Genomic DNA, 15,628 nt, shown 5'->3' with positions numbered 1-15,628 from the left:
TAACTGTATAACCCAAGCTAAAATGTAACAATAAATGAACTGGAACTTCTCATCATAATCCCACAAAAACATTTTAACACAAGAACGATAAACAGTGCTAGTCATTTGAAATGCAGGGGTGGGCTGTCGATGACGCTCCCCCCCCCACCTTGAGTGTCACAGTCTATTAAGGACAAGATGCTAACTCTAAGGGACAATCTATATGTAGAGATTGAGGATGCTTTTTATTTGAATTCACTAAGGAAAAGAAAATTGCAGTTAAAAAAAATTTGAGGGAGACACTGAAATTCTAAAGCATGTTGTCATTAAAAGGAGGAGGTATTAGATATTAATAGGTTTAATTACTCAGGGCCTGATGAGATGTACTGCCACTTCAATGGGAGACAAGGGAGGTGATTATTGGCGTTCAAACAGGCAAATGAGTCTAACTTCAATAATTGAGAAGCAATTCAGAGGGACACAATTAATAGAACTTAGAAAATCAGAGATGAATTTAAGGTGAACAGTATGACATTCTCAGGGAGAGTTCCAATTTGACTAATTTGTTTGATTTTTTTGAAAAAGTAAGAAGTATTGATAAGGACAATGAAGTTGATGCAAATGTTGCAGAACATATTTTACACTAAGTCTTTTGACAAGGAATTAAACAGGAAGCTGGTCCTAGCAGTTATAAATCATGGGATCCACAGCCATTTGGCAAATTGGATCCAGAATCTTGGTGACAAGAGACAAGGTGATGATGGTGGATTCGTGTACCAGAGGGATTAACACAGTTTGTTGTATACACTCACGATTTGGATAAGAGAGTAGCATTATGTTTAATATGTTTGCAGATAACACAAGAAAATGCTGCTGTTGATTGTAAAGAGGAAGTAGATAAGCTACAGGATGATATTAATCAGTGTATAAGATCGCAGGACAATGGTCATTGGAATTTAACCCTTTGAGATGATGCACTTTGGGAGAACACACAGAATGAATGATAGAGACCTCAGTGTACAAGCCTGAGGATCTAAAAAGGTGGCCAGAGAGGTGCATTAGATGGTAAAGAAGTCTTATGGAATACTTTGCGTTGCTTGGATTTCTGGCATCTGTAGATTTTTTCTTGTTTGCATATGGGATACTTGCTTTCATTAATCTTGGCATAGAATATAAAAGCAGAGAGATAACTGTACGGAGACAGCTGAAGAACAGTGTGCAGTTTTGGATATGATATTCAAGAAAGGACACAAAAAGATGGTGGAGAGGGATTCACAAGTATGTTGTCTGGGACAAAGAGAGCAGAAAGGCTCTGCTACGATTCGAGTGACTAGTGGAACAGGTTTTGGTGACTGTACATCTGCTTGAATGGCTGAGCATAATGGCTTGATTTTATATTATAAATTACTTACACTCCACTCGTACACACTAACAGCAATTCCAGACGAGGCACCACTCCCAGCCAAACCAATGAAATGACCACTCCCAACATTGCTGGCAAACAGTGATGCTCCAATCTAAAACAAGAGAAAGAAACTATGAACATAAAGTGTCAAATCCTGGAAAGCTGAAATAGTCATTAGGTAAAATACTCACTGGGCACCAAGTCATATTCCTGCCAGCCAGAAAGTAACCTTTGACAGTGCTTCTCTTTGTTTTGTACATAGCCTAACAAAGAAAGTAAGGAAAAATTATGGATATCTCAGTCCTAATACATTTTATTCTGGACAATGATGTGTTACAAATTTGTTCTCTTTGATCATTCATGGAAAACAAGATGAAGGAAGGGACAAGTTGTAGAAACCAAAGGAATACTTGACATGGATTAGCTATGTAACCCATGAATAACAAGTTAACATGGAGAGAGTTGTGACATTAAACCATTCAGATCCTATTGAAAATGAGGCTGTTCCCTTGATGTAAGAGGAGGAATTTCTTTCACCAGCAGGTGGTGAATCTGTGGAATTTATTGCCACAGATGGCTATAGAGGCCATCATTGGATATATTTAAAGCAGAGGTTGATAAGTTCTTGATTTGCAACAGCATCAAAGGATATAGAGTGAAAGCAGGAGAATGGTGTTGAGAGGGGTAATAAATCAGCCGGATCAACTGGCAGAGTAGACTTAATGAGCGAAATGGCCTAATTCTGCTCCAATGTTTCAAGCCTCAAGTTAACCTTACATGAATATAGCCAAATGAAACAACATTCCTCTGGGCCAAGGTGCGAAACACATTACGAACAGCACACAGCACACCACACATAACATGTAGCACAAATAGCACATCTGCATATGATTTCAGAAAAACATATGGTCACAAAGATAAAAAACATAGTATTGCCCAATTTCCTGAGTGGTATGACTGAGACTGTTGGTAAGCTGCCCTGGTGCAGCTTGTCCTTCCACCGAGCAAACACCAAAGGGCAGCACTGAGTGAACATCAGGGGCCAGCCCCAGCCCCCAAGCCAGAATGGATTCCAGCACATCCACAGAGGCATCTCCCACAACACCTCAGTGTTTCTTCCCCTGGAATGGACAACAGGTGACCCCACAGCGATGGCCTAGTTCTCAGCATAACCTAGACAATGCGGCTCCCATTAATTGGTCTCATCAACGAACCAGTGAAATGGGCTTGCAGTTTTTTGCATTACCAGTGTCCAACGGGGTCATGCAATCACAATAAAAATTCCTAGGACAATCACTCTCACCTTTTTATGGACTCTGCACCATCCAACATTAAACAAGTCCAAGTGACAACACAACAATAGTACACAATAGTCTTTGAACAGCAGCACAGATGCAGTAGAAGCATTCCTGTGCAGGTCCAGAGGGGAGCTTAAAAATCCAGTCTCCACAAAAGAAAGGTACCATCTAGTGGAGCGGTCATCATCAGAGTGGTAAGGCTTTGGCTCCACAGGCTTCAGTGAGACAAGCAGACACAAGGTAAGTAGGTTTATTTAGAACCATAGAACCATAGAACATTACAGCACAGAAACAGGCCTTTTGGCTGTGCCAAACTATTTTTCTGCCTAGTCCCACTGACCAGCACCTGGACCATATCCCTCCATACACCTCTCATCCATGTAGGTACCTGTCCAAGTTTTTCTTAAATGTTAAAAGTGAGCCTGCATTTACCACTTCATCTGGCAGCTCATTCCACACTCCCACCACTCTCTGTGTGAAGAAGACCCCCAATGTTCCCTTTAAACTTTTCCCCCTTCACCCTTAACCCATGTCCTCTGTTTTTTTCTCCCCTACCCTCAGTGGAAAAAGCCCACTTGCATTCACTCTATCTATATGCATCATAATTTTAAATACCTCTATCAAATCTCCCCTCATTTCTTATTTATTTTTCTTATTTAACTCTTGAGTGAATGGGGGATGTCTGCAGGGCCAGTGTTCTGTTTTGCATGTCAGTTGTTGGATTTCCAGGAGACTGCAGGCCTCCCTGACAGCCACCTCTGCACCAGATGCATTGAGATGCAGCTCCTTAGAGACTGAGTTCAGGAAAGTGAGGCGATGATAGACAGAAGCTATAGGACAGTAGTCATCCCCAAGGCTACAGGACACAGATGAATGGGTGACTGTCAGGAGAGGTAAGAAAGAACATCAGTTAGTGGAGAGCACCCCTGTGGCCATCCCCCTCAACAATAAGTACTCCATTTTGAGTACGGGTGGGGGACAAATGACCTACCTGGCACTGAGTCTAGCCCTGTGGCTCAGGAGGGTAGGGAACTGAAGAGAATGGCAGCAATAATAGGGATTCTATAGTTAGAGGAACAGATAGACAATTCTGTGGATGCGAAAAAGAAACAAGGATGGTAGTTTGCCCCCCGCCCCAGGTGCCAGGGTCCACAATGCTTCTGAACGCATCCACAATATCCTGAAAAGCAAAGATGACTAGCCAGAAGTCAGGGTACAAATTAGGTCCTTCAACACCTCAGCCAGCTCCTTCTCCACCATCCTAGCCTCAGCCGGCTCCTTCTCCACCATCCTAGCCTCAGCCAGCTCCTTCTCCACCATCCTGACCTCGAACGGCTCCTTCTTCTCCATCCTGGCCTTGCCTAGCTCCTTCTCCACCATCCCCACCTCGAACGGCTCCTTCTCCACCATCCCAGCCTCAGCCAGCTCCTTCTCCACCATCCCAGCCTCAGCCAGCTCCTTCTCCACCATCCCCACCTCGAACGGCTCCTTCTCCACCATCCCAGCCTCAGCCAGCTCCTTCTCCACCATCCCAGCCTCAGCCAGCTCCTTCTCCACCATCCTCACCTCGAACGGCTCCTTCTCCACCATCCCAGCCTCAGCCAGCTCCTTCTCCACCATCCCGACCTCAGCCGGCTCCTTCTTCTCCATCCCAGCCTCAGCCAGCTCCTTCTCCACCATCCCAGCCTCAGCCAGCTCCTTCTCCACCATCCCCACCTCGAACGGCTCCTTCTCCACCATCCCAGCCTCAGCCAGCTCCTTCTCCACCATCCCGACCTCAGCCGGCTCCTTCTTCTCCATCCTGGCCTTGGCCGGCTCCTTCTCCACCATCCCGACCTCGAACGGCTCCTTCTTCTCCATCCTGGCCTTGGCCGGCTCCTTCTCCACCATCCCCACCTCGAACGGCTCCTTCTCCACCATCCCGACCTCGAACAGCCTCTTCTCCTCCATCCCGACCTTGGCCGGCTCTCTCTCCAAAATTACTGCCTCGGGTGGCCCCTTCGACACCTCATCCAGCTCACAGATGGGATTAGTTTGGTAAGATGACGGCAAACTCAGACACAGCAGCCATTCTGGTCTAGTCAAAGGTGTACTTGATCATTTAGTATGTTTTTTATATAATCATATAGCAAGTGAGTTGGACTTATAAGTCCATAAGACATAGGGGAAGAATTAGGCCATTCAGCCCATCAAGTCTGCTCCATCTTTTCATCATGGCTGATCCCAATCCCATTAAACCTCACACACCTGTCTTCTTGCCATATGCTTTGATGCTCTGACTAATCAGGAAACTATCAATGTTCGCTTTAAGTATACCCACAAACTTGGCCTCCATCTCACAGGTGTTCAACAAATTCCTTATCTTGAAATCTGACACCAACCTGATTTTCCCAATCCCTGTACATATTGAAGTTCCCCATTCCTCCTTTCAAAATTGCTCAAGCTCTGCCAGGCTAGTTGGGGAGCAGCAGTGGACAGAGATGTTCAATCAGATTAAGGTCAGGACTCTAACCGGGCCATTCAAAGACATCAATTTTCTTCATTTGAAACCACCCCATAGTTCCTCTGCAATGAGTATAGGGTCGTTGTAAGAAAGGCAAAATTCCTCCCGTTACAGCTTTCTGTCAGAGACTAGTAGGTTTCTAATCCAGGATCTCTCTGTATTTAGCAGCATTTATCTTCCCATCAATCCTGACCGGACTTCCAGTCCTTGCTGCTCCAAGCTAGTCCATATCAGGATGCTACCTCCATACTTTACTCTAAGGATGGTGTTACCTGGTTGATGCACAGTATTAGATTTACACCACATGTACATCTTGGTCTTCAGGCCAGAAAGCTCTACTTTAGTTTTATTTGACCACAAGATCTTCTTCCATATCTTTACAATATCTTCTATGTGACACTTTGCAAAGTCTTTACGGGCAATTAAATGCTTTTTCTTTAGCCAGAGCTTCTCCCTTACCACTCTTCCATAAATACCCTTTTTGTGCAAGGCTTTAGGGATTGTGGATCCATGAACTTCATTTCCAGTTACAGCAACTGGCTTCTGCAGCTCCCTCAGAGGACTGTTAGTGTCATAGTAGCCTCTCTTACAAGTGCCATTCTTCACTGGCAACTAAGTTTAGAGTACTGATTGCCAACCAGTCGATTGCGATCAACTGGTCGATCTTTGAGACTTTCCCAGTAGATCCCGAAAAAATGAAAAATAAATACACAAATACATTATGCCTGATAAACCTTTTGATGCAAATATGTAGTAACTTCTGCTTTGAAAAAGGACCACTCAACAACTTCATGCCCAAAAGGAACAACTTTATCTAGGACGGTAAAATGATATTATCATAGAGAGGTTTTCACTAATGCGGGCAGAAAAGACCAGAATGAAAACCCCGCAACCCCGGAAACAATCTCTCTTTACAAACAGCTTTACCATGATCCTAACTGGTATTAACTTATCTTTATAATGCTCACGTTACTACACTTCTCCCCCTTTAACTTCCAACATTCCCCAAATGCAAAGAAATGGGAAACAAAAACAGTAGCGTCATTAACTTGCGTACCCCTGAGACTTATACTAGTGTCTCAGTAACAGTTCACCAATACCAGGAAAGTTGAGGAGCTGAAATCAGGGTTGAAAGCTCAGAGGACGTAGATCAACGTGTTAAAAGACTTGTCACTCTGTGAATATTTTTCACGACAGTTTGATGAATCCCTGGATGTAATGCAAACAGCTCAGCCTGTTGTTTTTGTCAGAATGGCTTTCCAGGATTTTACAGCAAATATCCTCACTCTTTTGCACTTAAAGGAGAGAATGAGAGGTGAGGATATTTACAATGAGTTTTAAAAAAATGTCTGCGAGAATGACATCTCCATTCATAAACATGTGGCAATTATTACTGATGGGCCCCAGCAGTGCACGGTGTGCGCGTTGGTTTTTATAGCACTGTGCCGTGATGACCCTGATTTTCCCAACTTTCTGGATTATCACTGTGTGATTCATCAGCAGCCCTTGGCTGGGAAGGTCATGGACTTTTCTCATGTAATGACACTGGTGGTCGAACTGATAAACTTGATTCGAGGAAAAGCACTTCAGCACCGCTTATTCAAGGTGTTATTGGATGAGCTGGATGCGGCTGTGGCCTGTTTGGTATGCTGGTCACAGTGTTTTCTTGGTTGAATTAATTTGAAAGTTTGACAAAAGCATTTTATGTAATTAAAATACAATTCACCCAAATAAAAGGCCTCAAGTTGGAAGTACAATCTGAGCTGTTTTTTCTCTAAACGATTTAGTAGGTCGATCTTGCCTTTCAGTAAGGCCGAGGTAGGGGACCTTGGGCTTAAAAAGGTTGGTGACCACTAGTTTAGAGTGTGGCCTGACCTAGGCAATGTGGCTGTAGTTTCATATTTTTTCTACTTTTTCACAATGGACTGCACTAAGCTTCGAGTTATGTTCAGTTCCTTTAGATGGTCTTGTACCCTTCCCCAGATTTGTGCTTCTCTGTTATCACTTTCCTGACTTGTCTTGAATGCTCTTTTATCTTCATTTTGGTTTGGCCTGTTGAAAATCTACCATACCATTGGACCTTATGGAGAGAGGGGTTATTTATTCTTATAAGTTCAATGAAAATAAGTGATCACCCAACTTTCTACATCAACAAATTGGATGAGTTGGTAAGGTAATTGGTATACTATTGCACCTGAGGAAAGTTAGTGTAGTAATTACAAAAGGGAGGAATACATTTTCAGTCTCACAGTTTTGTTTTTTAATTTGTAGTAAAAAGTTGACATGTTTTGGAATATTTGTTTTGATTTGACATGATGCAGAATGTTTTATAGATTACCTCAAAAATCCACCTCAATATTTTTTAAATTTAGAAAATGAGACCATAAAATGTGAAAATAGTTGTGGGGATGAATACCTTTTCATTGCACTGTATATCAGAAAATGCTCAAATGGTTTCAAAGTAGCAAGCTGTGCTGCAGCTTTAGTTTTCTAGGATAACACAGCTTTTAACTCTTCACTTACTAATGTAATTAGTCCCAACTCCAATTCTGGACACAGTGCACCTTCTTGATAGTTGCCACTCTCACTGACTCTTGTCTGAGATCCATGCTTACCACCATACATCAGCACATGTGTACCTTAGCCTCTGATTCAAGAAAAGCACCAAAAATTTACTACAGGCCCATAGACTTCCCCAGCTATATCAGCTGCATCCTTCTTCCCTGTAAGGACTCCATTCCGTTCTCCAGGCTGCTCCATCTCGATAGCACTTGCTTCATTTTCCACACCCATGCCATGAAGATTATGCTTTTTCCTGAACCACTGCTTCCCCTCTTCCACACTTGACAGTGCTGCTGGTGGCCTGTACAGCCACAGTGCCTGTTTCCATATGGAGTGACTCTGTGACCCACTTTTCCAAAGGTGGTTTATTCAGTGATTGCAGTATCACAGGATATATCACATTGACAACTGAAGAACAGAGGACACTGATTGTGAATGGTTTCCTCTGCTGTTCCACATGAGTTGGTCATTGAGAGAGAGAGAGAGATGGCACTCACAAATCATGAAGAGTTCCAGATATTGAAAGGAAGGATGATCACGCAGCAGTAAACTGGGGTAATTGGGATCAATTAGCTAGCACAGAATGATCCAAAGACTGGGCCATTCAGGGTGATAGTATTCAAACTGTTATCCAGGCAGCAATGTAAGTCTGCCAGCAGAAGGGCTGTGACCACAGATGGCCCCACAGTCTGATAACATTGCTCATTGAAGAACCAGTCATTTTATCAGCAAGTATCTGCCCCACTTCCCCCGACCCAGGGTCCACAGGTATAATTGGAAGACAATTAGGACACAACCATGTAGACATTAAAGTTTTGAGTAAGAACCTTTTAAATGGCCTAATCTATTTTAGATGAATTTTAAAGAGGTATATAGAAATTGAGTTGCCTTGATATTTTCATCTACTCTGCCCTCAACCTTCTTTATGCACTGGTGGGAAACCAAGGGAAAATTACAACCAAAACCTATAAAGTATGTGACAACAGCTAGCACCAGATGTTATGTCTTATGGTGATTAGCTCCCTGCCAATACTTATTTTTTACCTTGACATTGGCATTGAAGCAATGTTCATTCTAAGGTGCGTGCACACATAAACCATTTGCTACTAGCACACGAAGGAATTTAAACTGTGCACAAAAGGTTGTCACCCTCTACCTTATTGGCATGTTAAATATATTTCACCATCGTACACAATCACATTTCCTTCTCCACTTTCTTATGCAGACAGCGTTGACAAAATGGAGCTTGCGATGATTTGTCTGCAGATTTTAGAACTGGCTTATTTATACTATTTTTATTGAAAAAATTATTGATTCACCTTGTTGGATTTGTGAGACACAAAAGAACTGCTGGTTCACTTAAAGCAGAATGGTTTAATGAAACAGTAGAAACTGCTACACCGAAAACTCATGAAGTCAGAAACATGCAGCTATGAGAAATATTTGTACATAATAAAGAAATTGGTGTTACCTACATGTATTGCCACAATGCAAAAGTTGCTGGAGAATTCACGAGTATGAAGAAATGGACTGATATTTGGAAACTTGACCTTTTAAAGTGTCATTTAGCAAGCAAATCACATATGGATGGTGTTCAATAGCTTTGGCGAGAAAATCCCTTAGTACCCGCTATAGATCTGATATGTATATTTTGAGAGAGTGCAGATGAACGAGAATAACAATGATCAAAGTTCTCATTGACAGTGTTTTGCTGGCTGTTAAAATGAATACCTCTATATATAAAATTCAGTGCACACATGCTGTTGTCACTGGGCAAAAAATTGCACAGCACAAGATTTTTGCACATGCTGGCCATTGTATTGAAGGTGAAGTCCATCAGAAAACCGAATCCACTCTATATTCTACTTGTCTGCAATTTATGATTTGACCCAGAATTTATAAAGCAGGATTAATCTCAAACAAGCTTCTTGAGGCTTTCATTTTAATAAATTACAGGAGACCGTTTTATTTAAGGTTCTTTTTTAAATCAATTTAGAGAAAAGAAAAACAATGAGCTTACCCAGAGTCCTACAAGAATGACAAATATGAAGTATACGATCAGGACAGTAATATCAGTTGAATTTAGTTTCTTGTGAGAGATCACACTTTCTTCAGGCTTCATCGTGCTAGCTAGGCTCCCGGCTGTCCTAAAGGACCCTCCCTCTGTTGCTGTCTTCATTCTTCCACGCTTCTTTACTCCTGCTTTTCAACGCAAAAGCATTAAATCATTACAATGATATGGTGTGCCAAAGATTGGGATTGATTTCATTTCTTCCTTTGTGTGTGCATCACAGTGAGCTATTGGCTCATTTTGGCACAAATGGCTACTTGACCACAAATTTATAATAGCCAAGATTAATCTGGTCTTTTCTTCCTGCTCACTGCAAATGGGTAGGAATGGGCCCACCAGCTAATATTCCTCTGAGTTCAAGGATACTCTTAAGACCTGAGAGAGTGGTTGTGTAACTACAAGAAGGGGCCCCTCCAGATTGTGAACACCTCCACTCATTCCCGCATCGTTCAAATGAGGTTAGCATCCAACAAGAAGTGTTAGGATGAGCAGCACCCCTCTGTAAACACTTGTAACCAGCTGTTCCAGTAATTGGACCACAATTCATTTACTTATGTGCTACAATCAGTGCAGCTGGTCCAACACAGTGTGATTGTGTCCCCTCTTGGGCTCTCTCAACTGATTACTAGTGAGCTATGTGATAAGGACTGGAGAGTGAATGGGTCACATTGCCAGGATTGGGAAGGATAATTTACAGCCTCCTCATGTACAGGGTCTATCATCAATTCCTCAGTGCCTGACTCCTCTACTGGAGTGTCCTCCTCGGTAGAGCCTTCCTAATTCTCCTGCTTCCATTGCTTCAGCCCGTGATGTGTTACTCAGCCTCTGGTTTGCACACTGCCTTCACAGCATTGACTGTGCTGAACATATGGACTACATGAATGCCATCCACAGCTGCCCAGGCCCCTTGCAAAATCTATGATGCTGATAAATCTCAGAAAATCACATTGCAGCACAATGCCTAGCTGGCCTTTCTGAAGCTATAGTGAATTGGGACCTGGGAGTCAGGATGGAGGGTTAGGGCGGTGTTTGGAATGATTCCATGACAGAACACTGAAGTGACACTGATCTGTGGGACAGGAGCCCAGACACCAATGTGCACTGAAGCCCCACTGAGGAGTCACACATCTCAGTAATGATAGCTTGGAAGCCTTGAGCCTAAGATATATTGTCCACTGGAGAAGTCCTGGTGGAAGATGGTATCAGTTTGAAATGGGAGTAGGCTCTGTGAAGATTGCCTACCATTCAGTAGCACACTAGGGGAAAATTACATCAGTTAATTAATATACTGACTCACATGTCTTTGAGGTGTGGAAGGGAACTGGGGCAGGTGGAGGAAATCCATGTGGTCACAAGGGAAAATGTGCGAACTCCACATACATGATGGTACCTGAGGTCAGATTTGGACCTGGGTCTCTGAAGCTGAGACAGTGGCTCTATCATCTCTGCACAGTGCTGCTCATTATAAACTACATTGTGGAGTCGGCAAGCTCATAGGCTCAGCTCTCCCTGTGGATTTTGGAAGACTGATGACCATTGATCCCTCAAAGTTGATATGCAAGTGGGTAACACACACAAAATGCTGGTGGAACGCAGCAGGTCAGGCAGCATCTATAAGGAGAAAGCACTGTTGACGTTTCGGGCTGAGCCCCTTCGTCAGGACTAACTGAAGGGAAAGATAGTAAGAGATTTGAAAGTAGTGGAGGGAGGGGGAAATGCAAAATGATAGGAGAAGACCTGAGGGGATGGGATGAAGCTAAGAGCTGGAAAGGTGATTGGTGAAAGTAATACAGAGCTGGAGAAGGGAGAGGATCATGGGACGGGAGGCCTCATGAGAAAGAAAGGGGGGAGGGGGGGAGCACCAGAGGGAGATGGAGAACAGGCAGAGTGATGGGCAGAGAGAGAGAAAAAAACAAACAACTAAATATGTCAGGGATGGAGTAAGAAGGGGAGGAGGGGCATTAACGGAAGTTAGAGAAGTCAATGTTCATGCCATCAGGTTGGAGGCTACCCAGCCAGTATATAAGGTGTTGTTCCTCCAACCTGATTGTGGCTTCATCTTGATAGTAGAGGAGGCCATGTATAGACATATCAGAATGGGAATGGGACGTGGAAGTAAAATGTGTGATCTTGATATTAGAGGAGGAGGAGGAGGCCTCGTGTATGCAAGTGGATAGAAAGGTTAAGAAGGCATATGGTGTATTAGCCTTCGTTAGTCAAGGGACTGAGTTCAAGAGCCATGAGGTAATGTTGCAGGTCTATAAAACCCTGGTTAGACCACACTTGGAATATTATGCTCAGTTCTAGTCACCTCATTATATGAATTATAAAGTAGGTTTAAAGAGGGTGGAGAGGAGATTTACCAAGATGTTGTCATTGTTTAGAGAACATCTTAGGAAGATAGTTTGAGCAAGCTAAGCATCTGCAAAGCAAAGGAAGTTGAGTGGCAACTTGATAGAGATACACAAGATGATATGACATAGATCGAATGGATAGCCAGTGGCTTTTTCCCAGGATGGAAATGGCAAATACCCGAGGGCATAATTTTAAGATGATTGCAGGAAGTATAGGTGAGATAACAGAGGTATTATTTTTATTTTTACAGGGAGTGGTAAATGCAGGGAATGGCCTGCCAGGGTGGGGCAGGCCTAGTAGAGGCAGATATATTAGGGGCATTAAGTATACACAGGTGATACAAAAATGGAGGGCTATGTAGGAAGGGAGGGTTAGATTGCTTTTAGAATTCACAGCAATGTCATCTCATTGGCTCTTCACAGAACCCTGGAACATCTGGACATCAGGATGCTTTTAATCGATTACAGCTCCCACGTAATACCATCATCCCCTTGAAACTAATCCGTAAACTCCAAGATCTGGGTCTCAGTATTCTCTCATACAATTCAATCCTGGATTTCCTCACTTGTAAAATCCAGTCATTTCGGATTTGCAAAAACATCTCCTCCACAATCTCCATCAGCATAGGGGCACCGCAGGGAAGTGTGCTCAGTGCCCTGCTCTATTCACTTTACAACCCATGACCATGTGGCTAAGCACAACTCCAACTCTAATCCTAACCCCAATCCCTACCCTTTACCTTTATCCTGACACCCAAAGGACCACACAACCCAACTAAAAAGGACAGCACCCCAAATTACCCTGGCCATACCCCCACAAAGGGGCTTACTTAACACCAGCTCACACCCTCCTCTCTCTCTCCCCATGGGGATGCCAGCATCTCCATTCCTCAGCCCTACCCCTAAACCTAACAGCTTCATGTCTCTTACACACCTCCATAAACCCAAGTCCTCTCCCCACCAGGGAGCCGTTCACCCCACATCACCAGCAGTTCGGTTCCTCTTTCAACCCTACTCCCTACAGCAAGGTCCTACCCCGTATTTCTTTGCCGTGAAACTCCACCCCCCGGTCCTGGCCCTCCCCTCCACATCACCCAAAAAGTTACAGCAAACCCCCAAATCACAGCACCCATTCCCAATATTAAACCCCCTCAATACTAACCATAAGCAATAAACCCACCATCGTAACTTAAACTTCAAAATGGAAAGTTAATGAGAAGATCCCAATAGAAGTAAGTGGGAGACCTGGATTACAAAAACACTGGCCAAAAACAAAGTGGCAGGGTGAAGTGATCCTGCATCTCCAATACGAAATCTACAAATATTAGAGGGATATTTTTCCCAATGCCTGCATAATCCCATCATATATGAGTTTGCTGATCACACCACGGTTGTGGGCTGCATCAAAGGTGGTGATGAATCAGCATACTGGACAGAGATTTAAAACTTGGCTGAGTGGTGTCATAACAACAACCTTTCACTCAATGTCAATAAAACCAATGAACTGATTGTAGACCAGGAGAGGGAAACCAACAGTCCATGAGCCAGAACTCCTCAGAGAATCAGAGGTGGAGAGGGTCAGTAATTTTAAATTCCTGGATGTCATTATCTCAGAGGACCTGTCCTGGACCCGTCAAATAAATATAATTGTGAAGAAAGCACGACAGTACCCGCTACTTCCTCAGGAGTCTGCAGGGATTCAGCATGTCATCAAAAACCTGGACAAGCTCCTATAGATGTCTGGCAGCATCACAGCCTGGTGTGGGAAAACCAACGCCTCTGAGTGGAAAATCCTACAAAAGGTGGTGGATTCAGCCCTCCCAATGACTGGCAGCATCTACATGAAGTGTTGCCGTAGCAAAACAGCATCCATCATCAAAGATCCTCACCACTCTTCTTACTGCTGCCATCAGGTAGAAGGTACAGATGTCTCAGGACTCACACCACCAGGTTCAAGAACAGTTATTACCCCTCAACCATCAGGCTCCTGAACATAAGGGGATAACTACACTCATTCTATTTCTGTTGTTCCCACAACTGATGGTCTCACTTTCATGAGTTTTTATCTTGTCATTTTATCCTCTCATTATTCATTACTATTTACATTTGCAGTTGCACAGTTTGTTATTTATTGATCCTGATTACAGTTACTGTTCTATAGATTTGTTGAGTATGTCTGCAGGAAAAAGAATGATAATAAATTTTACTTTGAACTTTGAGTAGGTTAAAAGGTTGGAACAACATTGTAGGCCAAGGAACCTGTACTGTCTTGTAATGTTCTATGTTTTTGAACACCTTTCAGTGAGTTCTGGAGCCCACAGGATGTGGCTTTAAATGGACACAAGTATTTGAGGTTGTACTGTAACCATCCAGCTTAGGCAGGGAACGTGATTAATGATAACAGTTTGCACATGACTGGCCCTGCAAACAAAAACTTTAGACATGCTCAGGAGGGTCCAGCCCAATTTCCAGATTGGTGTAACAGCCCAGAAATGAACAGAAACCCAATCTAACTAGATTGGTGGGAGGGGGAGTTATATCTGAGTTATACCTGCAATTTCTGAGGCCCTTTGTTTAAATGATGTCCTGAAATTTCCTATTTCCACAAATTTGTTTGCTAATAAGTCCTGAAAATCAAACCATTCCTCAAGCACATCTGACCACTAATCGCAGATGATTAGTCACTTTGGGTCTGGTTGTAGGCCACAGACTGACAAATTTGTCCCTCCTCCTCCCCATCCTTCAACATCTACCTTCTGGTCAAGTCACCAGTAGGTGAGACCTGACGATGAGGGGCCCCATTCTGTCTGATTGACTCTCCTGGGAAGATGTTAAAAAGGCTGAAACTAACTTCTATTTTCCCTTTTAAATAGAGGTTAATTCAGTGACTACAGGACCACAATATTACACTACAGTATTTCCCAATTCATTCTATATACAACTAATGTCAAACTACAACACAAACATCTCTATACTCGAGAGCTTGTTACACCGAGTGTAGGGTGCATACCCTCGGCTCCTTCATGGACAAAGAGGGGCAGTCGGCTCAGACTCAACCCAATGTCGACCCTGGAAAAGGGAAGTGTTACCTACTGAAGTACTGAGGACCGGTGGACGTTACAGGTGTGGATTTGTTGCTGCTCAACGTCACTAAACAGTCTGATTGAGATTCCCCACCGTTGTCGTGGTCGCCGTCGAAATGGCAGTTGGTGGCAGTTGGCAGCTACATTCCACTGCTCCAAGCCAATTGGCTGCTGAGGCCATCCACTCTCCAGCTGCCGGTTTTTAAATCTGCCTGCTCTAATAGGCTTTCATTTGACTGACACACAGATAAACCCTCCCAACAGAGAGTACACAGCCCCCACAGACTAGCCCCAACCTCCCACTGCACTCAGACCTTCATCTGCCCGCCACGCCTAACATTTGTCACTTGTTTCCAACTCCCCACTCCCCTAC

At 43.5% G+C, this 15,628-nt stretch overlaps 1 protein-coding gene across 3 annotated transcripts in view; it reads right to left on the bottom strand.

The window, feature by feature from the left end:
* The window catches only part of LOC140735695 (sodium/myo-inositol cotransporter 2-like), a 138,662-nt gene extending 123,288 nt beyond the window's left edge, over positions 1–15,374 (bottom strand). For 2 of the 3 annotated variants that reach the window (XM_073061070.1, XM_073061071.1), the window contains exons 1-4: positions 15,266–15,371; positions 9,768–9,949; positions 1,576–1,647; positions 1,392–1,496 (exon numbers count right to left, since the gene is read on the bottom strand). In XM_073061070.1, coding sequence (XP_072917171.1) covers positions 1,392–1,496; positions 1,576–1,647; positions 9,768–9,926 — 336 coding nt within the window. In that variant the 5' untranslated portion in view covers positions 9,927–9,949; positions 15,266–15,371. Of the gene's footprint in view, positions 1–1,391; positions 1,497–1,575; positions 1,648–9,767; positions 9,950–15,265 lie in introns of all 3 variants that reach the window. The other variant, XM_073061069.1, reaches the window with a different exon arrangement.
* Positions 15,375–15,628: the final 254 nt, after the last annotated feature.

This window comes from Hemitrygon akajei, chromosome 11 (assembly GCF_048418815.1).
Source record: "Hemitrygon akajei chromosome 11, sHemAka1.3, whole genome shotgun sequence".
In the NCBI taxonomy this organism is placed as follows: Eukaryota; Metazoa; Chordata; class Chondrichthyes; order Myliobatiformes; family Dasyatidae; genus Hemitrygon; species Hemitrygon akajei.
This window is presented reverse-complemented; position numbering and strand designations above follow the sequence as displayed.